The following is a 24,737-nucleotide window of genomic DNA, read 5'->3' on the forward strand; positions in this document are numbered from 1 at the left end:
CAGCCTAGATGTGTGGCTTTCATTTGCCAGTAGGATCTGTATTTGTGAAAATAGGAGTATGAATATAGAAAAACACTAATAAATCTTATTTTAATGGCAAAATTGATTATGGTGACAGTTATTCAGGTTGTTTTGTATTCTTTTGATTTCTAATTAACAAACAGTAATGGAATAGCCATTAGGAAGGAGAAGATAGGCTAAATGAATGTTAATTATAAAAATAGATTGGGCTAATAATAAGCAGAACTCTTCTCTTTTATAAAGAAGACAAAATGCCCTAGAGAGCTTACATGTCTTGTTTTAAAAAAATTTTCTCTCCCTCATCTATGAGTAAAGTTCTCTTTTGGATAGATGCCAAACGATGAAGAAATACATGAGGCAAAAGTAAAATAACCAGGGATTTAACTGAGAAGCAGGAACCTTTTGGGGATAGTCATAAAAGAAACCCAGGCAACCAAAAATGAGTACATGAAAAGACTGCCAAGGCAGGCAGACAAGTCAGATGAACTAATTTCTCTCTCATCTACCATTTAGGAGGAATATATATATATACGTATATATATATATTTATAAATTTATTTATTTATTTTTGGCTGTGTTGGGTCTTCCGTTTCTGTGCGAGGGCTTTCTCCAGTTGAGGCAAGCGGGGGCCACTCTTCATCGAGGTGTGCGGGCCTCTCGCTGTCACGGCCTCTCCCGTTGTGGGGCACAAGCTCCAGACGTGCAGGCTCAGTAGTTGTGGCTCATGGGCTTAGTTGCTTCGCGGCATGTGGGATCTTCCCAGACCAGGGCTCGAACTTGTGTCCCCTGCATTGGCAGGCAGATTCTTAACCACTGTGCCACCAGGGAAGCCCTAGGGGGAATATTTTTTAATAGGAAATGTTGAATTAATTTTCAAAGTGGAAATATTCAGTTTATCTCTGTAAATGTTCCTTCACACAGAGCTGTATCTCAATCTATTTCAGCTGTTTAATATGGATTTTCATTTGCAAGTCACTTCATCACCATGTTGGGGAAGAACACATTTTCTATCACTGTAGAGAAAAGAAAGGAGAAAGAAGTGAAATAAGTATGAAACATTTCTCAAAATCCAAGAGATTCTTCTTGTATGTGACCTTAAGAACATGAAGACAGTCGAGCACTGCATGGCTTGTGATGGTGGTATAGACTTGTTTCTTTGGCCAGGGGCTGTGTCCCCAGAGACCTGAATTACCCCTAGGACCTGGCAGTTGTTACAGAAATATATTTGGTTACACATAAACATCAAACTATAAAAAGATGGAAGGCTTCTCTATTACAAATACACAAGTTAGCTCTTATCTTTGGGCTTCTATGCTGCATGAGGCCCTCCTGGGCTATATATATATATATATTTTTTTTTTTTTTTTTTTTGCGGTACTCGGGCCTCTCATTGTTGTGGCCTCTCCCGTTGCAGAGCACAGGCTCCGGACGCGCAGGCTCAGCGGCCATGGCTCACGGGCCCAGCTGCTCCACGGCATATGGAATCTTCCCGGACCGGGGCATGAACCCGTAGTCCCCTGCATCGGCAGGCGGACTCTCAACCACTGCGCCACCAGGGAAGCCCTGATGTGGACCATTTTTAAAGCCTTTATTGAATTTGTTACAATATTGCTTCGTTTTATGTTTTGGTTTTTTGGCCCCGAGGCATGTGGGATCTTAGCTCCCCCACCAGGGATCAAACCCCCACCCCCTGCATTGGAAGGCGAAGTCTTAATCACTGGGCAGGAAGGGAAGTCCCCCTACTGGCCTTTAAAAACATATTGATGGTATAGAATTTACCCTTTCAAATGAGAAGATCCTTTCATACCAAGTACTTTCCCTGGAACTGTGTACCTTTATTTGATAGTTGAAAACTCTTGTTTGTAAGGGGCTTTCCTATTTTTTAGGTGCTTTCCTTGTATTAACTTCTGGCAATTCAGTTTTTCTGCTTAACGATGGAGAATTAGAGGCATAGAGGAATTAAATAATTTCCCCTAGAGAATGTGGGTGAGCCAGACCTGGAAGTAGGGGGTCTAGCTGTAGATAATGTGATTCCCACCTTGGTCTCATTCTCAACCAGGGCATGGGTAGACTGCAAAAGTAAAAAATAGACAACATAAATGAAATGCTCAGTAAGTGAAAGGGATTAGCAACTACACAGATATTCCCTTTTGGGGCGCCCCAAGATGCAAATATGTTTTAAAGTACAACATTTAACATGGTTAAAAAAAAAAAGAGGATAATGGGGGAATTTTGAAACATGATAGCTATCCATGAACACTTTCTTCATATTCCCCAAGTTACATTTTGGAGCTATTGACAAGAGAGTGTTGCTGTAATTAAGTTCAGGGCTTAAAATATTTTAGAGAAAACTTTACGTGAATTTTATATTATACCTACAGGTGAAAAGAAAAAAGATGTATTCAATCAAAAGTAATAATGTATCTAGCTTGCCAAACACTCCATTAAGGAGTTCCTCCAGCAAATCTTGAGTGATGGTTTTTTAAAACAATTCCTATCTCATTTTAGCGCAAAGTATATTTTACTCACCATTGCATCTCTAACACCCAGCACAGTGCCTGGCATAACTACCCACGTTTCTTTGAATGAATGAACGTAGAGCTCTAGTTAAATTCTGGTCCTAGTGCTCTCCTGAGTAACTTTGTGAATAAGACAAATAATTAATTTCTCTTGACCTCAATTTTGTCCTCTGTGAAAGAGAGGGCTTTAGTAGGATTGATTTCTTAAGGACCCTTGTAGCTTTAAAATTCTGATTCTAAAATCTCAAATGGAAAATGCGTGTTCATATTGTATATGGTGTTTGTTTTTGCTTTCCAAACTTGTGTGCATAATCTCAACAGATCACTTTCTTCCAGCACAGTGGAGAGACAATAAGAATTTATTGTATGATGGGAAATGAGAAAAATAGCAGCCACTGAAGTCTGACGCAGGTATACTTCACCGTGGGGAATAGATGTCACCATGGGCATCGCAGGTATTGTCACCTCAGACACTAGCCAGGCAGTGCATCTTAGGCAGCTCTGCCAAGATTTTCTCCCTACGCTTTTAGAAGTTTGCAAGAAAAGCTTATAGAAAGTGCTCTTTTCCCCATTTCCCAATAAAGATAATGTAATAGAGCTTCTATGGAATATTAAAAGAGTCTTTTGGCAGAGGACTTGAGGGAAACAAGCAGAGTCTACACATTCTGCTCCTTTATGGAACGAATATCATGTACAGAGAATTTCCTTGTAGAATTCTCTACATAGGCATGACAGGACTATGATTTTAAAGTTAAGGTTTCCAATTTCAGCACCCTCGGGGCATTTCTTTTTGGCATTTTGCCGGTAAGCAGGATATGTGATGCCATTAAGTGAGCCTGTATTAAAAGTCATTTCGGGCTTCCCTGGTGGCGCAGAGGTTGAGAGTCCGCCTGCCGATGCAGAGAACGCGGGTTCATGCCCCGGTCCGGGAGGATCCCACATGCCGCGGAGTGGCTGGACCCGTGAGCCATGGCCGCTGAGCCTGTGCGTCCGGAGCCTGTGCTCCGCAACGGGGAGAGGCCGCAACAGTGAGAGGCCCGCGTACCGCAAAAAAAAAAAGTCATTTCATGAAATAATCAACTACTCTTATAGAATACAACGTTGTTTCAGAATAAAACAATGTTTGCCCAAGTAATATTTCACAGAAGAATGTTAGTTTTCTAGAGTATCAGATGTCAATAAAAAAATAGGTAAGTAGGTAGGTAGATAGGTTAGATTAGATGAGATGAATAGGTTTCATATTTGGGAAATGCTGGGTTAAGCAAACTTAATAGTTTTCTTGGTTGTGGGTCTTCTTAGAGCTTCTAATGTGTCATTGTGCCATGTGGATCTCTAAGTGGCAGGGGGAGAGATTAGTATATGGGTTTCCCCAAACATGTTTGTTGAAGAAACCGCCTTTTCCCCTCCGAGTATTCTGCGGAACTTTAGCTTCATACAACACAATTTGAGAAATAATCTATACATGATGACTGTATAGAATTTTTTTCTTTTTGGAATTTTTAGGCAAGGCCAAGGTAATTTTAAAAATTTAAAACTAAATATGATATTAAGAGAAAACAGTATTACTTGTCTACCTAGAATGATGTTTTTATTTTAAAAAAAACTTGCTTTTTAATTAATTAAGTTTTGGCTGTGTTGGGTCTTCGTTTCTGTGCGAGGGCTTTCTCTAGTTGCGGCAAGCGGGGGCCACCCTTCATTGTGGTGTGTGGGCCTCTCACTATAGAATGATGTATTTTTTGATTAAAGTTATATTTTATATCATTAGTTTCATTGTCTACCTAGAATGATGTATTTTTTGATTAAAGTTATATTTTATATCATTAGTTTCATTATTCACCTTAGGGTATTTTTTTATTATGTCCCACATTGATATGCTATAGCTTTATAAATATTAATTTATCCTAGGATTTAAATAACCAAATTTGATAAATTGAGTTGTATAGTCTTAGAATTACCTCAATTGACATTAAAGGATTAGTTTTGAGAAATATATTTTAAATTATATAACATATACCACATTATAAATATTGTTATAGTTTATTTTTCCAAACATTTCCAAGCATGTATTACACATTGTGAAATATACAAGTAACTAGTGGATTTGTAAAAATTGACATAGTGGGCAGAATTGAAAAAGGGTAATTATTATTTTTTGAAACAATGTATCTAGAATTCTTAAATGATATATCAGCTTATGTTAACTGCAGCTTCTCATGTTTAATGATGTTTACAATTAAAATAATACAATAGCAATATAAGATTAACAGTCATAATTAACTCAGATTAGATTCTTTGAAGTGGTTCAAAGGGTTTTTCATAATAAATTACTAGCCTTTAATCAGTTAATATAAAGTATTTTTTTTTAGACTGGAGAAGTACATGTATGTCTCATAAAAAATTTAATTTAGGTTAATGAAATGAGTTTGAATGATCCAGATTCACCATACCAAATCCGGGATATGTCTGACATTCCAGTGAAAGCTTTATTTAGATGGAGTTGAGGAATCTTTGAGATAATAGGCTTTGCGCTCTGCTATCTTGAGTGTTACAGCTGAGTGGTTCACCCAGAACCTTTAAGTCTTTTTCAAACGATTTTATGAATGAATTGAATTCATGAAATATTAATAAGTTGTCTCTTTTGGATTTCTTAACCACTTTAGAGAATGTTGACTTTAAACGTTCTCAAAATTGAATTTTGTCTGTTAAAATATTATTTCCGCTTATGAGGCTAGCTCTGGCCGACCTCAGTGATGCTGTTCCATCCACTCACACCCCGCTGTGATAAGGAGGATGAAGTGTGAGCTAAATAGGGAGGAGGCCTGGGCACGGTCATTTTTGCCAGAACACAGAGACGCCAAGACCTCAAGATGCTGTAGTATAGAAAAAGGTGCTGCACTAGTGAATTAAAAAAAATATAAGTATAAATATATATATATATATTATATACACACACACACACACACACACACACACACACACATAAAGAGTAGAAATGAGGGTCCCTGTATTTGAGGATGTAAAAGATGAAACTGAAGAAGAAAAAACAGGGGAAGAAGAAAATGAAGAAGACAAGGTGGGTGAGAAGGCATTGCTGAAGAACGGTATTTGTTCCTCGAGGTCGATGATTAGAAAAATGTTTCCTTTTCTTTTCCTTTTTTTTTCCCGGACAGGTGTTCTTTAAGCCTGTTATTGAAGACCTGAGCATGGAATTGGCCAGAAAATGCACCGAACTCATTAGTGATGTAAGTGGCTTAAGTAATTTTTGTCTGATTTTGCATTGCACGTGTGGCACTATTATGTCATAGAATCAGAGAGCTGAGGGGAAAACCTTGAAATTATTTATTTAAAACACTGTGATTTTCCAGATCATGGAAATAAGTCCAGATATTTTAGGTGATTTTCCCAAGGTCTCCCAGACAGAGAATTTCTGTGGGGACAGGTCTCTGTGTTGTTAAGCCAGAATCTTGTCCCTTCTTGAATTTCAGTGTCACTCTGTCATGAAATCATAAAGCATCGAATTTCAGAACATACTCCATTGAGAACCCAAAGCTTTTTTACAATTTGTATAATGATGTAATTTGTTTTGAGAGGATCTCTATCTGAATGATTTTTAGCATTTGGGGGAACTTTTTTGGAATCTGATGAATTCAGTAGTTTTCCAAACCAGAATCATGCATATACCTGCATATAACACTTACTGACAATTTAGGATTCACGGATTACTGAACTGTGTGTTGAGAGCCCTGAACTATATGATGATGATGGATATTAGTGAAAGGAGCATTTTTGTTGTGACTTTTTTCGTTAACTGGGATCGGTTTTTGTTATATTTCAAGGGAATCCTAGAATTATGGAATTAATTCATATGTATATATCTCTATATTTATCTGTCTACCTGTCTATCTATAGTAAATATGTAAACTAGAATTACAGAAGCACAGGGAAATGTGTTCTTCACTCGGGATGAGAGCTTAGATGATCCTCATTGGAACAGTTGTAGGAAAGTCGCTGGTACACAGGAAAGATGGCTCGTGAAGCGTGAACGGGTGCCTGTCTTATTTAGAGAGGGGAGCGGAGAACTGGTTGTTTCTGTTGTTGTTAAGCAAAGTGATCAGAATATTTTACAAACGTTTGTTTGTGGAGGAAGTCAATCCTGGGCCTTACGGTCATGTGCCGGTCTGTTCTCTGAAGTCTACCTGCCTGAGTCAGTTTCACAGTAACCCTGGGCAGGCTGGCTGGCCTCAGTTCCTCAAGGGCAGCGTTTCTAATAGTAAAATTAAGAAATCGTAACACATCTGAAGTGTTTAGTAAATTGTCTGGAACATTGTGAGTACTCAAGAGATGCTAGCTGTTATTAACTACTGCCTCTGTAAATTAATTTTGTGTCTGTCCAATCACATTTTATATATGATTCTGTATTCCCTTCTGGTTAGTCAGAAAGAGCTAGAGGATGGTGGGAATCAGACCCCTTCCTGTACACTTGACATGCAATGTAACCAAATTTTAAATTGAGTATTTCTTTGTGCCATTGCTTAATAATAGTCACAAGCTAATGTATGTAAAAGTTCTTTGTAAACTCTAATAATAATGACATGATAATGACAACAACGATAATAATATTAGCAACAGTTAAGATTTATTGAGTACTATGTGCCAGGCATTGCAACTTGTGAGATAGGTTCTCTTGTTTTCCCATTTTAGAGGTGAAGAAGAGAAGGCTCAGAGAGGTTAAGTAACCTCCTTGGGTCACACAGTTAAGCAGTGGGGAGTAGGACCTGAACACAAAGCCCTCTCTCTTAGCCAGCTTGCCATGTTATCTCTCACTGTAGCTTTCATGCAGTTTACCTTAGCTTTATCATTATGTATTACACAAATATTAGTGATAGTAATGCGACCATTTAAAACCTTAAGTTCCATAACTCTGGAGATAGTACCTCTTCTGGTGTTGTTATGTTTTGTTTGAAGTGTATTTGTGGCTGAGCTAAATTATATTATATGAACCATTAAACTAAAGTGGCAACTTTAGTTAGTAGGTGATTTTGTTGGAGTTGTTTTGGATAAGAGCATCTCTCAGTGACTTCAGTCTTGTGGGGAGGGGCGATGGCCTTTACCGTTTTGCCAAAGGGAAAGCCACGTTATTCCACTCTCATGCAGGTGACATCAAATGCGTGGGAGTAATTTCTGTTTAGTATAGGTTTATATTGCAAGGCAGAATGCCTGTACTACTTAAATATTTAGATCATATTGCTGTGGTCTCGTTTATACCTGTGTACATGTTTACATTTTATATCCAAAGAGAATTCCATACTTATTAAGATACTGGTTTAATTTTTGGAATTTTTATATCTCCCAATGAACAGTCTGAACAATGACTTTGTTTCTAAAAAAATGAAGAGTTTGTACAGTCATTTGAAAATTAGATTTTAATTTACCCTTTCTGGAAGGGCTTCAGGTATTGGACTAAATCAAATTTCTGGTTTTTTAGAAGTGTGGTTAAATAATATTATCAAGTAATAACTCGCTCATTCACTCTTGGTGTCATCAGTGTTTTTATACGGAGCCGATGAACTTAAATTTGAAGTTCTTTTCTCTGTTGTGTTGTCTGCATGTCTAGATGGTTGTCTAAAATGTATGTTTGAAATTGCATCAATACGGAGCTGAAAACAAATATAAAAAAGGACGAATTGAGTTAGATTGGAGTTCCAGTCAAGACTTTATTACGTCTCTGATAGTGCCCATCTGTTCGTGCTCACATTTAATTTAGTCCACCAGTCTTTGCCCAGGTCTCAATCTTAAAGACAAAGCTTCGAGGACTTTAGTTTTGTTTTATAATCCTTTATATCCCAGGGGGGAATCCATGTGTTTACCTGGGCCTGTTTGTTTGTTTGTAGGCAATCTGTTCCCAGCCTGTCACCGAGTGAATTTGGTGTTTTGTTGGCCTGCTTTGTAGAGTCCTACATCTTGACGCTTTAAGAAGCAGACTCACATTTTCTTGATCAAATCACACAGCTAGTGAGCCACTGACCTGGAATTTGGAACAAGGTCTGTCTGATTCCCAAGCCTTGGCCACCACGATGTCCTTTCTCTGCTGCTGTGTGCCAGGCACTCCACATGCAATATTGTATTTCAGGCCACAGCAAGCTAGTGCCATAGGTCCTATGAGCCTCAGTTCAGAGGTGGTGAAACCCAGCATTGAGTAGCTTGTCTGCGGCCACCTGCCTACTCGGGTGGGGACAAGATTCAGGTTTAGGTCTGGCCTGGCTGGTAGCCACCCGCTACTCTGCTCCATTTTTCAAATGAGGAGGGTAGTTTTATGGGTTTCTCTTCATGGAGCAGTCTCTCTACATCCCCTTCATTATCATCCTAATCATCCCTCTTTGGACCTCTTTTAGCTTTCATGTGTCTTTATCGGGATATAATAACCAGAACTGGGCACAGAAGTCCAGATGTGGGTGGCTGTGATTATGAGTGGGGAAGGATGATGTTTCTGCCCCCTGTGTGATGATATTTACTGTTTCTTGGACTTAGGGCTGCAGGAAGCTGTCAGATCAACCTCAGTAAGGGCATCACCCTCAGCCATTTTCAGTCCTAGCTTTTGACTTGTAGCTGATCACGTAGGGCCCATCCTCTTTTAATAGTTTGAATGATTTGTCCCTTGCTAGTGATGTAATCTGTAGTTTTCCGCCCTCTCGCAGGGCCCTTTGAGAGCTTCTGCAGTTCATCTCTTTCAGTTTACCATTTCCCTCTCCATGAGAGCGTGGGGTCATCAGCAGACCTGCAGACTCCACTGTATCATGCCCCTGCCAGATAATTTATTAAAATGTTAAATAAGAATGGCCTGGCGGTAAGTCCTGGGAGGGCTGCACTGTTTAGAATTCTCCATAGAAAGAAATGTCTGTTTTTCAGATCAGGTGGCTTCATTTTGGGGATCAGTATGAGGAATTTTTCAAAACAAATTTTTTTGGCCTTACCTAGTTTCCGCTTTGCACATGCTCTGCCCATGTTGTGGGGTTCCCTCTGCATAACTCACTTCCCAGTCTTGAAAGACCCCTGGTCCTCCGAGGCAGCCTTTTTTATTTTCCTGTTAACCGTGTAATGCTTTTTATTTCCCCAGATATCCTTTCTCTGTTATTTTGTCCTGTTACTCAGCTATCTAATCAATTCTTTGAATACATCAAACCTACTGACTACATTAAACAGTCAGAATCACGGATCTGGGAGCCTTTTGTAGGGTGGTCATAAAAAACAGCGGGTTAAAAGGGACCCTTTATATGTTTCTTGTAAATTAGGATAAAGAGTCTCTGCAGAAAAAATCAGTCCACATCTGCATGAAGTCTCTGATTCAGTGTTTTGATTCAGACATTTTTTAGGGTGTTCGTTTGCATGGCAGCAGAAAGAACATTTTCCAGGCAAGTGAACATTGTTTGTTGTGGGTAAACCCTTCCAGTGCTGAAAACATGGAATTCCGTGGTTACCCCTCCAGAGAAAGCTCCGACGGTGTTAGGAAACCTGAGAGAGCAGCCTTGCCTCCGAGTGCCCCAGTTAACACACAGGGCAGTAGCCACAGTTCTGTCTTCTGGGGTTCACTGCATTTAGCCAACGTGGCTCCGTTTGCGAAAAGCCTTCCTAGCTCCTTTTGGTTAAGAATGCTTCTAAAAGGAAACGTCCTCTAACATTTCTACATCTGTCATCTACTGTCAGCCATTAGCTGATCTCATAGTAAGTAAAAGAAACTAGGCCAGGAGGAGGAAGCTCACTCAACTAATTTAACTCTAACTGTAGTTGAGACGTGGTGGGATTAATGGGTGAGGTTAAAGCAGAAAGTAAATATTTAGGGCATCTTATTGATCATTAAGTCATCAACTCTGGATCGTGTGTTGGTTGTGAGTGCAGATGGCTGCATGTAACAGGAAAATCCTAGCACAGAGGCTTAACCGATGTCTGTTTTTTTCACATATGAATCCTGGAGGTAGGGGCTTCAGTCTTGGTGCAGTGGATGTTATCAGTCTCTCAGGTGCCTTTCCTTCTGCTCTGCCATCATTGGTATGATGGCTTATTGTCTTATGATGGCATCATTGTGGCTGTTTCCCTGTGGTTGGGGAAGACAAAAGGCGGAAGAGCCAGGGGTCAAAGGGCCATGTCAGCAAGTCTCTCCCTTCATACCAGCTACACCAGTAATGATGCTGGGAAGACTGCCAAGAATGTCTCATGGCCAGAGCTAGGCACTTGTCCTCCCCGGCCAATCGCTGGCCAAGGGGAATGAGAAAACCATACCTAGTTCAGAGCAGTTTGTCCTCTGGGGCTGGGGTAGGGGCATGTCTACTTTCATAAATACATTTGAGTTCTATTGTTAGCAGAGAAAGGGATTGGATATGCAATCTATCCAATAGGTGGGACCATGGTTGTATTAGGAATTGACTGTCTACTCAGTGATTTTTATTTTCCCTAAGATTTAGTATCAGTCATCGATGCAGTACCCTTTCATCCATTTTTTCCTATTCTCCTGGTATAGGAAGGCTACTAATATGTAGTATTCTTTATATAAAAATTTAAGATCATTTGCTTGTTGTCACTCATATTGTAAAATTCATTAGAAATACGAGTGATAATAAGCATATAATACGTGTGTGTGTGTATCTTTTAAATAAAGACCAGAGAAAGGAATGGAGAGCACACTTAAGACTGAACTATTTGCCTGCATAGTAAAGGAAGTAAATACTTCACCCTTATCCCGAGCGCCTGTCCTGAACATTCTGCTCAGGTCAGAGCTTATCAGGGGGCCTGTAGGCATAGCACATACCTCTGCGCTGCGGTGAAGCATGTGCATGGGAGAGGGAAGAGATGGTGGCGAAAGATAAAAATAATGAGCCAGACTTAAGCCTAATGACAGCTTATGTTCTCTCACACTTAATTATATAACGGAGATACCTTTTTTTTTCTCCTTATGATCAAAATAGCCTACTATTTATCATACTGCCATTAACGGTTTAATTACTAGTGACTGAGGAGGGTGATTTGCAGAGACCTAAAATTATGGCTAATCTCTGAGAAGAAAAAAAAAGCAATTTAGTGCTCAGATAAGATAAATATGTTCTAATGTTGATTTCATGAATAAAGCAAATGTTTAATGTGGTCAGCATCTAATATCTGAGTCATAGCCATGAGATACTGCATTTTAAAAGAATGTTACTTAGTATGTTCGTGTCTGGTTATACCTCAGGTCAAATAATGCCCCTCAAATCAGGTTTGAATATGGTAAAATCTCTATGTCATATTAAAGTGTAACATCAATATTAGTCATGATCTTTAAGAACCAGGTAGTGTATACAATTAAACTTCACTTTTAGACTGTAATTAGGGAGACCATGTAATTTTTTTTAAAAATTTTTATATTTTATTTTTTAATTTAATTTTTATTTTATTTATTTTTATTTATTTATTTTTTTGGCTGCGCTGGGCCTTCACCGCAGCACACGGACTCTTCGTTGCGGGCTCAGTAGTTGCAGCCTGTGGGCTTAGTTGTCCTGAGGCATGTGGGATCTTAGTTTCCCTACCAGTGATCGAACCCACGTCCCCTGCATTAGAAGGCAGGTTCTTAACCACTGGACCACCAGGGAAGTCCCGGGAGACCATGTAATTTATCATCTGAACTAAGACATTTTTTTTGGCCTAAGTATTTATAGTCTTGGGTAGACAAACATGACTTTATTACAGGGTGATACAAGTTTTAGCAACTTACCTTCATCCTCTCAACTAGTCGTAAGTTTTGCCTGCTCAGTTTTTAGATTGGATGGCTGTTAGTGTGACAGTGGGATTATCTTAGGTCCCTCTTTTTGGTTCATGTGTCCGTGTGGGATCTTCCCCCAGATTAATTCTGGCCTCTCCCCGGGGGCAAAGGAGTGACTCCTTTCACTAGCGAGTTGGAGAGAAGAAATGAGCGTTGCCCAGCTAAGCCTCTCTGGGCTTTGTCCTGCTCCTCTGCCTGCCACAGGGGGCATTCTGCAGTGATCTCCACCAGGTGGCAGGCTTTCTGGGTGGGTTCTATGCTTGGGGGTGGGGAGGCCTGTGGGTGCTCATAAATTGGGTAAGTTTGATTTGAGCATAAGTAATTAGTAACAGGAAGCCCATTGTGGCCACAATTTAGGCCTCTTCCTCTAAGCCAGCATGTCTAGCTAATGATGCTAGAAGTATTCTCCATTTGTTTAATTTCTGCCTCTTCTCAATTGGTTACATCTGTCCTGGTGACGCCTTGTTTTAAACCTAGAGGTAGGCAGCTATGTTTCTGTTTGACCGTAGGCTTACCTGTTAGGGTCTGTGGCTTAAAAGTAACAATAAACTAGGACAGTTGTATGAGTGAAATGGAGAACGTTTAATAATCATGCTGAACAAGCTGGGCAAACAGGACCCACAGTTACTGTGGGTCCAACACACATGATCCTTGTTTTGGTTTGTTTGTTTGTTTTTTGTTTGTTTTTTGCGGTACGCGGGCCTCTCACTGCTGTGGCCTCTCCTTCTGCGGAGCACAGACTCCGGACGCGCAGGCTCAGCGGCCATGGCTCACGGGCCCAGCCGCTCCGCGGCATGTGGGATCTTCCCGGACCGGGGCACGAACCCGCGTCCCCTGCATCGGCAGGCGGACTCCCAACCACTGCGCCACCAGGGAAGCCCCTGGTTGTTACTTTTTAACTTTATTTTTTTATTAATTTTTATTGGAGTATAGCTGCTTTACAATGTTGTGTTAGTTTCTGCTGTACAGCAAAGTGACTCAGTTGTACATATACATATATCCCCTCTTTCTTGGATTTCCTTCCCATTTAGGTCACCACAGCATTGAGTAGAGTTCCCTGTGCTATACAGTAGGTTCTCATTAGCCAACACAAATGATCCTTGATGATAACTAGACCCTGGCTTATGTAAAGAGCAGCCTTTTCCCGCCTTTGCCTCATCACCTTTGCTCTTCTGGGCTGGATATCAGTTTATTTGATTTGGCTTGTTTTGAACATCCTTCCACATTGGAGTATTTACTTCAGAAAACAGCTTTTCTTAAGTTAATTCTTCTGTTCAAAAAAGGAGCATTAAAATTGTTTTTCTTTCTCTTCTTATGTAAAATATTCTTTTAGATCCATTATAAAGAAGAGTATAAAAAGTCTAAAGACAAGTGTACATTTGTGACTGACACGCCTATGCTAAAACATGTAAAACATATTGGCGCTTTTATTTCTGAGGTAAGGTATCAAAACGTGCAAAATGGCTTTCATTTTCTTTTTCTATTTATGTAAGTAAAAGTCTGTGCATGAAAGTTAGACAATAATATTTTTGATAACACCACTGAATGTTGGTAATATCTGTATATTACATAATTCTGTGCACTATGTCAGTTAACTCATGTAAACTGATAAGTTTTATTATTTATGGTTGATGTATTTTATTATATGTCTATTTTGACTCTAACCCTTTCTTATTTATATAAAATTACTCTTAAAAAGGGATATTTTTATTCAATAGAAAGTATTGGCAAGTTCCATTATTTCATTTCTTAACAGACTTATAAGATATAAATGATTCAATATAATTTTGAAAATAAGTGAAACCAGCAGATTCCATAAAATGTGGTATCTTTGGTAAGTAACTTTAAATCCGTTTGAACTATTTTTGAGTAGGATCAGTTCAACAGAGATACCTGTTATGAAACCATAGAGTGAGAAATACGCTACATTCATTTTCCAGCTGAAACATCATAGTCTTTTCCTGAGAGCATTTAGAACTGCAGCTTACGTTGTCTTATAAAGCACAATGTCAACAGTAATTTCTGTGATGAGGCACTGCTGGTTTCTGTGAATATATCATTTCAAAGAGATAAACTTGAAAGGAAGATGATTAGATAGTGTTGTAAATGACTGACCTCTAGTGTTTCGTAAGTTATGTTGGAAAAAGATCAATATGATATTCTCGGGACGATTTCTGTCAACGTGAAAACATTTTGAAGAAAATTGGTAAATTTTAAGTACCCAAATCCAAAGAGTTATGGGAACGCAAGGCTTACGCAGGCTATATGCTCAATAAATCAGCACTCAAATCTAGCTCCAAGTGGGGGTAACAGCAGGGACCTGTGGACAGAGCGGGGAAAACCACGGTTTTGTTTATTTGTGTCAGCTATTAGTTCCCCTGCACAGAGAAAAGGAAGAGGGCAATCTGTTATGTTCCTTTGAACTTAATGTTCCCAAGAGTAAATAGTGAATGAGTGTCTCTCTTTATGAGTAACGATTGAGATCACTTAGAGACAGTGCAGATTGCATGTGGGAAGGTGCACAAACAGCAAAAAAGCACCCCCTGCACCCCGCCATTGTGGTGGAAGGAGTTAAGAGGACTTGAATAAAGGAATGTTGTCCTTTGCATTCAGGTTCTAGACTGTAAATTCTAATGACTTGTGTTTTCTGGAACAATTTAAATGTCTCATTGTTCTCATGTTTCTTTGCTGATCAAACATGAAATTGTCAATACACACAAATAGATTTACTTTGAGAAATGTGCATGGGTTTAAACAGAAAAATAGTCATTATTACTTTTTACCAAATTGATTTAAGGTTTTTAATTTGAGGTATAATTGACATTTAACATTTTATTAGTTTCAGGTGCACAGTGTACATGATTTGATACTTGTATGCCTTCTGAAAGGATAACCACGATTGTCTGGTTACCACCTGTCACCACACAGAGTCACACATCTTATTTCTTTTTTTTCCCTTGTGATGAGAACTTTTAAGATCTACTCTCCTAGCAACTTTCAAATGTGCAAGTACAGTGTTATTAACTATAGTCACCATGCTGGACCTTATGTCCCCATGTATTTATTTTATGACTGGAACTTTGTATCTCTTAACTCCTTTCACCCATTTCCCCCATCGCTCAACCTACCTCTCCCAGTCGTTATTTTCTTGCATGTTTCATTTAAAGGTTTTACCATGATAAACTGGATTTCCTTTTCTTTCTTCACATATGTTCATCAGGTTCAGTATCTACGATTAAAATGGACTTTATATTTTTTAACTGATTCTGTTTCTGAAGAAAGTACTTTTTTATTCTTTTTCAATATTCACAATAAAAAAAGCTAAGAAATATTTTTTCCCTTTTCTTTCTCCCCGCCCAGGCAAAATACAAAGGCACCATTAAGGCGGACCTTTCCAATTCTCTTTATAAGCAGATGCCAGCCACAATTGACAGTGTCTTTGCAAGAGAAGTTACACAGCTACAGAGTGAGGTGTGGTTCTCCTGAATTATTATATAATTGTGTAGACCAAACATATACCTAGTACAAATTGTTTAGCATTTTAAAAAGAGTTGTTTGTCTTAGATATTAAATACGGATTGAAAAGTTGGAAGCGACTGACCCATGTGCTGTCAGCTGTCGCCGGTGGAATCAGATAATGACAAGGACCTGCCAGTATGTCAGTTACATGACGCTGTTTTTCCTAGTTCCATTCACCACTACTAATAGAGCAAATTCGAATCTTATTTAGACAGTTTACTTAGATTACAATCTTATAGCAAATATTAAACTAGTCTTTAATTTAACTATGATCTTTAAGGGGAGAACATCCCAGTAGCTTATTAAAAGTTGCATAAAGAATTAATGGTTAAATTCAGGATCCACAGATCTGTGCTCCATCGATTAGACAAGTGGTTCCTGAATTTCTTTACCGTGGTTGGTGTTTTTCACTTGGTAGCATATCTCAGGCTACCAACAAAGAGCCTCCACCAGGCGGAAATGGCCATTTTAGTGATTGCAAGTTGCAGATGAACTTAAGAACTGTCATCATGTAAACCCATTTTGAATCCACATAATTTTCTTTTTATAGTACATCAACACAGAAGGAATCCTTAATGCATTTAAGCTATTGTGTTTCTTAAAACAGAATTTCAAAGCAGAATATTTCGCCTCTTTCTCACTCCTATTATTGCTTTGTTTTCTTCATAGCACGAGCTGATTTTTTGTTTTTTTTTTTTTGGTTACTTTATTAATCCCTAAGAGAGCAGGGACCTTATCTGTCTTGTTCCTTGCTCCACCTCTGTGCTTAGAACAGTCCCTGGAACACAGGGAGGATTCAGTAAACACTTGTAAAATGGATTTTTGTTCAATTTATTGATTTCCTTTCTAAGGGGATGTTTCCTTTTCCATAGTTTATGTTTTTCATGCTACATTTTTGGTTAATAATAATAAATACAAAGAAATGCTTACTATGTGTCAGGTAGTGTTCTATGCATTTCACGTATATTTATATCATTTAATCCTCACAACTGCATGAGATATCCTCATTTTGGAGATGTAGAAACTGAAGCACAGAGAGGTTAGGTAACTTGCCCAAGGTTGCACAGCTAATACATGGCAGAGCCAGCACATGAACATGGATAGATTGGCTCCAGAATCTGGGTTCTTAACTATACCCCTTACCACCGCTTTTTACTATTTCTATCCCTCTTTTTCTTATTAAACAAGTTACTTCTTTTTTCAGAATCTTTTTACTTTTAAGCAGAGGATACCTAGATAATTTTAAAATAGTCTGAAAATAGATTACTCTTGAACAATACCAAGTATTGTTATCCTTTGCAGAATATCTTTAAGTACTTCATTATCACAAACTTAAATGTCCACTATGTACCCAGCTTGGCAGTAAGCTAATCTCAGCTCTTCACATGAAGCTAAAAATATATGCCAGGGTTCTGCATGGCTGACCATGACTAATATGCACCCTTTTTTTCCTGCCAACACCTGGTAACCCAGCCACTTGCTGATCACACGGACTACTTTATAAAGCAAGAAATTACAACACTTGATATTTGACATTTATGCAATAATAATAATAATAAGCAACAGTTACACGATAAAGAAAAGAAACAATCTTTTCTTATTTTTATACTTGGGAAGGTAAGATTTTCAGATATTTACATCCTAATTGCTTTGGAAGGGCACGACTTTTCTCAAATTTTTATGGCATAAACGCATCTATAGTACACAAATATGTGCACGTAGAACTTAACATACAAAATAATCCATACTGTACATTTTGGAATCTATCTCTTTTTTTCCAGAATAGGTTATCACTTACATTAGAATATGCACCCTTATGTGTGCTCTCAAGGGACATCACTGCCCAGTGTTATAGTCACTGAACTTGTTAGAAAGGAAAAACCTGGGTTCCAAAGAAGGTATCTATTTCAAAGATTTATGTAATTGTAATAACATTTCTTAAGATTTACATAAATCTATTTTATTATTGTTAAAATTTCAATTCTCAATTGCCTAATAAGGCAGGCAAGAAAGTAGAACTATTTGATAGTGTCTGTGATAATTATAGAACTAACCTTTTACTGTGTCCAAATAGTATCAGATTTGTGCCAACCTGAATTAGAGTATTAGTATTAGGCAAATACTAAAATTTAACTGTGTTCCAACTTCTATTGAAAAGTATCCTAAACTTTTGACATTGGAACAAAATATTATCTTAAAATCAATTTGCAAACATTCTCAGATGCTTACATCCAAACTAGAGTGATGAGGTGAAGTTAGCTAGGTTAATACTCCTTGTAGAAAATGGCTGATAGGAAGAAACGCCTTACAAAAAAGAGAGAGAGACAGATGTGGAGATTTTAGGAAGCCATTTTGTTAGATAACTCTCATTAAAAATTTTACAGGCAAAGATCACAAAGAAATCTTCTGGAAATGGATGGGCTGTGCCATGAAGTGCTGTGACCCTTCTCACCAGAGCTGTCTCAATCAGAGACTAAATAATCCCTTATCACAGAGGTGATATAGGCTACTCAGGCATCCGAACTGAGGAGATTTATGAGAGCTTATGTTTTTATCTACAGTGGCCACAAGGTCCTGTTTCAGGAGCTTCAGGGTTGCCTGTGTTATGGGATTAAAAGTACATTTACCTATATAGTAGTTATGAAATATACTGTAAATCAGAAATATATGTATATATGAGATATAAACATATAAGATGAAATATATAACATAAATGTGTATATTATTTGCGTAAACATATTTACGTATAATTTATATAAGACTACTGCAAGTATCTTCCATAAGACTTATCTTATCTTCCATAAGACTTATCTTCCATAAGACTACTGCAAGCATCTAGTGCCATAGCAACCTTAATTCACAAGGCTGGAAGAAAACAGTATTAATCTAGGGAAATGCCACACATGAATGACAAATCCTAAGAAATCAAATTTATCAGAAAATTTATTAGTGTGACATAATTTTCCATTAGCTATTTTAAGGATGAAAATTAATATGATAAAGTTCAGCTGCCTCCAATTTGATGTAATCTTAATTCTAAAGTGGTGCTTAGCAGCAGCTATAAATGAAATGACTATTTTAATGCTGCAAGTAGAAAATTACATAGCCTTTTTAAGAAAGAGTGCTTTTTAAAATTGTGCTTGATGACTCACCACTTCTATGATAACCCACGAAATGATCAGCTGCATTGGTTATAAGTTCACAAGTACCATAGTCAAAAACGCAAAATCAACCAGGCATCCAGCAAAAAGGAGACAGGCATATGCTAGTTTTTTTTTTCCTTATAACAGATCTCATAGAAGTTGCTTCTTGGCTTAAGAGACTTGGCCACTCACTAAACTCCTCCTTCCTTCCCACGAGTTATAATATATAATGTAATGAAACTGAGATAATGGACTTTCTCAGTCTGAATGGAGCTTCTTAATGGGTATCCTGTTTAACATAATTAATTGGTGAAAATGTAAACGATATGTTCATCAGAATTAGATATCCTGATGGATTAAATCAACGGACAGACTCTAGCAAGATGAATTATCCCTGGAATAATGTGAGGTGCTGTATGCGAGGCCTAATAATCAGCCAGATGTGGGAACAGGGCTGAGCAGGAGTGAACAAGACTTAGGGGCATTAGCTGACAGAAATCTCAACACAGTAATCAAAAGGAAAATGGTGTGATCCATGGATGTGTTAATAGCATATAGCACATTTGAGATGATAACCTAGATTAAACTGAACAATTCTAATTAGGATAGGTCAGGCCATATCTGGGATATTGTGGACACCTTAAGAAAGAGGTGGAAAAGTTGGAATTGTACTTCAGAGAGCATTTAGAGTGTACAGGGGTTCAGTACCTTAATCTATGCAGACAGGTCCGGGGAAGGGAAGCCACTGACAGCTGTGTTCCCACGTTTGGAGTTCTGTCCTGTGAACCAGATTCTTCCCTTATGGCCAAATGGATGCAGCTCCTGGGAGATAGACTTGAGTTTCATTAAAGGAGGAACTTTGTGTCAGCATCTTCAAAATTTAGAGACTGTGATACCCAGGTTGAGTTCTCTTTCACTGGAAGTTTTCAAGAAAAGCTCGGTGGGGGAAGCCAGAGAAGGGATTTGAGCATTGATATTTGTGCTAGATGACGTTCCCTTTTTCTTGGTAGGATTGGATGCTTTTACTTAAAAAAATTATTTTTGTAATTATCACTTTAATCCTTTAGACAAGTATATTATCTAAGTTAAGTAGGTGGTTAATTCAACTTATTAAAGCCTACGAGGAGTTTAAGCTCGTGAGAACGTTTAATAAACTCATTTATTCATTCATTCACTAAACATTTATTGCATTTCTGCTCTGTGTCATTCAGTACGACTGGCACAGGATATTAAAAGATATGTAAGATACGGACACAGCTCTCAAGGAGCTCATGTTGGTAAAAAGTTTTCCCTTAAGTGCAACTGTATTCTTTCAATAAAAATTAGATCTTGTTTTGTTCTTGGTGACCACTGTTCTAGTTTTTCTTTTTTAAGTTACCTTTATTCTGTGCCAAGTAATTCCAATTCCATTTAATATCTTATTATTAAACTTTTAATATATATATTTTAAATTAATTTTAAAATAATTCATTAATTTACTCTTGTTTTATTCTCATCCGTTTAGTTATTCTTGTTTTTTTATTTACTTTTTTATACAGTATGTTCTTATTAGTCATCGATTTTATACACATCAGTGTATACATGTCAATCCCAATCGCCCAATTCGTCACACCACCTTCCCCCCTGCCCCCCCGCGGCTTTCCCCCCTTGATGTCCATACGTTTGTTCTCTACATCTGTGCCTCAACTTCTACCCTGCAAAGAGGTTTATCTGTACTATTTTTCTAGGTTCCACATACATGCGTTAATATACGATATTTGTTTTTCTCTTTCTGACTTACTTCACTCTGTATGACAGTCTCTAGATCCATCCACGTCTCAACAAATGACCCAATATCGTTCCTTTTTATGGCTGAGTAATATTCCATTGTATATATGTACCACTTCTTCTTCATCCATTCATCTGTTGATGGGCATTTAGTTGCTTCCATGACCTGGCTATTGTAAATAGTGCTGCAATGAACATTGGGGTGCATGTGTCTTTTTGAATTACGGTTTTCTCTGGGTATATGCCCAGTAGTGGGACTGCTGGGTCATACGGTAATTCTATTTTTAGTTTTTTAAGGAACCTCCATACTGTTCTCCATAGTGGCTGTATCAATTTACATTCCCACCAACAGTGCAAGAGGGTTCCCTTTTCTCCACACCCTCTCCAGCATTTGTTGTTTGTAGATTTTCTGATGATGCCCATTCTAACTGGTGTGAGGTGGTACCTCATTGAGGTTTTGATTTGCATTTCTCTAATAATTAGTGATGTTGAGCAGCTTTTCATGTGATTCTTGGCCATCTGTATGTCTTCTTTGGAAAAATGTCTATTTAGGTCTTCTGCCCATTTTTGGATTGGGTTGTTTGTTTCTTTAATATTGAGCTGCATGAGCTGTTTATATATTTTGGAGATTAATCCTTTGTCCGTTGATTTGTTTGCAAATGTTTTCTCCCATTCTGAGGGTTGTCTTTTCATCTTGTCTGTGGTTTCCTTTGCTGTGCAAAAGCTTTGAAGTTTCATTAGGTCCCATTTGTTTATTTTTGTTTTTATTTCCATGACTCTAGGAGGTGGATCAAAAAAGATCTTGCTGTGATTTATGTCAAAGAGTGTTCTTCCTCTGTTTTCCTCTAAGAGTTTTATAGTGTCCAGTCTTACATTTAGGTCTCTAATCCATTTCGAATTTATTTTTGTGTTTGGTGTTAGGGAGTGTCCTAATTTCATTCTTTTACATGTAGCTGTCCAGTTTTCCCAGCACCACTTATTGAAGAGACTGTCTTTTCTCCATTGTATATCCTCGCCTCCTTTGTCATAGATTAGTTGACCATAGGTGCGTGGGTTTATCTCTGGGCTTTCTATCTTGTTCCATTGATCTATGTTTCTGTCTTTATGCCAGTACCATATTGTCTTGATTACTGTAGCTTTGTAGTGTAGTCTGAAGTCAGGGAGTCTGATTCCTCCAGCTCCGTTTTTTTTTCCCTCAAGACTGCTTTGGCTATTCGGGGCCTTTTGTGTCTCCATACAAATTTTAAGATGATTTGTTCTAGTTCTGTAAAAAATGCCATTGGTAATTTGATAGGGATTGCATTGAATCTGTAGATTGCTTTGGGTAGTATAGTCATTTTCACAGTATTGATTCTTCCAATCCAAGAACATGGTATATCTCTCCATCTGTTGGTATCATCTTTAATTTCTTTCATCAGTGTCTTACAGTTTTCTGCATACAGGTCTTTTGTCTCCCTAGGTAGGTTTATTCCTAGGTGTTTTATTCTTTTTGTTGCAATGGTAAATGGGAGTGTTTCCTTAATTTCTCTTTCAGATTTTTCATCATTAGTGTATAGGAATGCAAGAGATTTCTGTGAATTAATTTTGTATCCTGCAACTTTACCAAATTCATTGATTAGCTCTAGTAGTTTTCTGGTGGCATTTTTAGGATTCTCTATGTATAGTATCATGTCATCTGCAAACAGTGACAGTTTTACTTCGTCTTTTCCAGTTTGGATTCTTTTCATTTCTTTTTCTTCTCTGATTGCCCTGGCTAGGACTTCCAAAACTATGTTGAATAATAGTGGTGAGAGTGGACATCCTTGTCTTGTTCCTGATCTTAGAGGAAATGCTTTCAGTTTTTCACCATTGAGAATGATGTTTGCTGTGGGTTTGTCGTATGTGGCCTTTATTATGTTGAGGTAGGTTCCCTCTATGCCCACTTTCTGGAGAGTTTTTATCATAAATTGGTGTTGAATTTTGTCAAAAGCTTTTTCTGGGTCTATTGAGATGATCGTATGGTTTTTATTCTTCAGTTTGTCAGTATGGTGTATGACATTGATTGATTTGCGTATATTGAAGAATCCTTGCATCCCTGGGGTAAGTCCCACGTGATCATGTGTATGATCCTTTTAATGTGTTGTTGGATTCTGTTTGCCAGTATTTTGTTGAGGATTTTTGCATCTATATTCATCAGTGATATTAGTCTATAATTTTCTTTTTTTGTAGTATCTTTGTCTGGTTTTGGTATCAGGGTGATGGTGGCCTCATAGAATGAGTTTGGGAGTATTCCTTCCTCTGCAGTTTTTTGGAAGAGTTTGAGAAGGATGGGTATTAGCTCTTTTCTAAATGTTTGATAGAATTCACCTGTGAAGCCATCTGGTCCTGGACTTTTGTTTGTTGGAAGATTTTTAATCACAGTTTCAATTTCATTACTTATGATTGGTCTGTTCATATTTTCTGTTTCTTCCTGGATCAGTCTTGGAAGGTTGTACCTTTCTAAGAATTTGTCCATTTCTTCCAGGTTGTCCATTTTATTGCCATAGAGTTGCTTGTAGTAGTCTCTTAGGATGCTTTGTATTTCTGCGGTGTCTGTTGTAACTTCTCCTTTTTCATTTCTAATTTTATTGATTTGAGTCCTCTCCCTCTTTTTCTTGATGAGTCTGGCTAATGGTTTATCAATTTTGGTTATCTTCTCAAAGAACCAGCTTTTGGTTTTATTGATCTTTGCTATTGTTTTCTTTGTTTCTATTTCATTTATTTCTGCTCTGATCTTTATGATTTCTTTCCTCCTGGTAACTTTGGGTTTTGTTTGTTCTTCTTTCTCTCGTTCCTTTAGGTATAAGGTTAGATTGTTTATTTGATATTTTTCTTGTTTCTTGAGGTAGCCTTTATAGCTATAAACTTCCCTCTTAGAACTGCTTTTGCTGCATCCCATAGGTTTTGGATCATCGTGTTTTCGTTGTCATTTGTCTCTAGGTATTTTTTGATTTCCTCTTTGATTTCTTCAGTGATCTCTTGGTTATTTAGTAATGTATTGTTTAGCCTCCATGTGTTTGTGTTTTTTATGTTTTTTTCCCTGTAATTCATTTCTAATCTCATAGCATTGTGGTCAGAAAAGATGCTTGATATGATTTCAATTTTCTTAAATTTACTGAGGCTTGATTTGTGACCCAAGATGTGATCTATCCTGGAGAATGTTCCATGCGCACTTGAGAAGAAAGTGTAATCTGCAGTTTTTGGATGGAATGTCCTATAAATATCAATTAAATCTATCTGGTCTATTGTATCATTTAAAGCTTCTGTTTCCTTATTTATTTTCATTTTGGATGATCTGTCCATTGGTGTAAGTGAGGTGTTAAAGTCCCCCACTCTTATTGTATTACTGTTGATTTCCTCTTTTATAGCTGTTAGCAGTTGCCTTATGTATTGAGGTGATCCTATGTTTGGTGCATATACATTTATAATTGTTATATCTTATTCTTGGTTTGATCCCTTGATCATTATGTTGTGTCCTTCCTTGTCTCTTGTAACATTCTTTATTTTAAAGTCCATTTTATCTGATATGAGTATAGCTACTCCAGCTTTCTTTTGATTTCCATTTGCATGGAATATCTTTTTCCATCGCCTCACTTTCAGTCTGTATGTGTCCCTAGGTCTGAAGTGGGTCTCTCGTAGACAGCATATATATGGGTCTTGTTTTTGTATCCATTCAACAAACTTGTGTCTTTTGGTTGGAGCATTTAGTCCATTCACGTTTAAGGTAATTATGGATATATATGTTCCTATGACCATTTTCTTAATTGTTTTGGGTTTGTTTTTGTAGGTCCTGTTCTTCCCTTGTGTTTCCCACTTAGAGAAGTTCCTTTAGCATTCGTTGTAGAGCTGGTTTGGTGGTGCTGAATTGTCTTAGCTTTTGCTTGTCTGTAAAGCTTTTGATTTATCCATCGAATCTGAATGAGATCCTTGCCAGGTAGAGTGATCTTGGTTGTAGTTTCTTCC

The 24,737-nt window shown here is 37.8% G+C and overlaps 1 protein-coding gene across 16 annotated transcripts in view; it reads left to right on the plus strand.

Annotated features, from left to right (window-relative positions):
- The window catches only part of NEBL (nebulette), a 368,320-nt gene that overhangs the window by 225,025 nt on the left and 118,558 nt on the right, over positions 1 to 24,737 (plus strand). For 9 of the 16 annotated variants that reach the window (XM_089906438.1, XM_089906435.1, XM_089906434.1 and 6 more), the window contains 3 exons: positions 5,711 to 5,782; positions 13,661 to 13,765; positions 15,688 to 15,798. The exons of 2 other annotated variants lie outside the window; for them this stretch is intronic. In XM_089906438.1, coding sequence (XP_089762564.1) covers positions 5,711 to 5,782; positions 13,661 to 13,765; positions 15,688 to 15,798 — 288 coding nt within the window. Of the gene's footprint in view, positions 1 to 1,435; positions 5,614 to 5,710; positions 5,783 to 13,660; positions 13,766 to 15,687; positions 15,799 to 24,737 lie in introns of all 16 variants that reach the window. 5 more of the 16 variants (XM_089906443.1, XM_089906437.1, XM_089906447.1 and 2 more) reach the window with 4 other exon arrangements.

Source organism: Delphinapterus leucas, chromosome 2 (genome assembly GCF_059928025.1).
Source record: "Delphinapterus leucas isolate spDelLeu-1000000601 "Yukka" chromosome 2, BTC_Dleu_Yukka2, whole genome shotgun sequence".
Taxonomy (NCBI): Eukaryota; Metazoa; Chordata; class Mammalia; order Artiodactyla; family Monodontidae; genus Delphinapterus; species Delphinapterus leucas.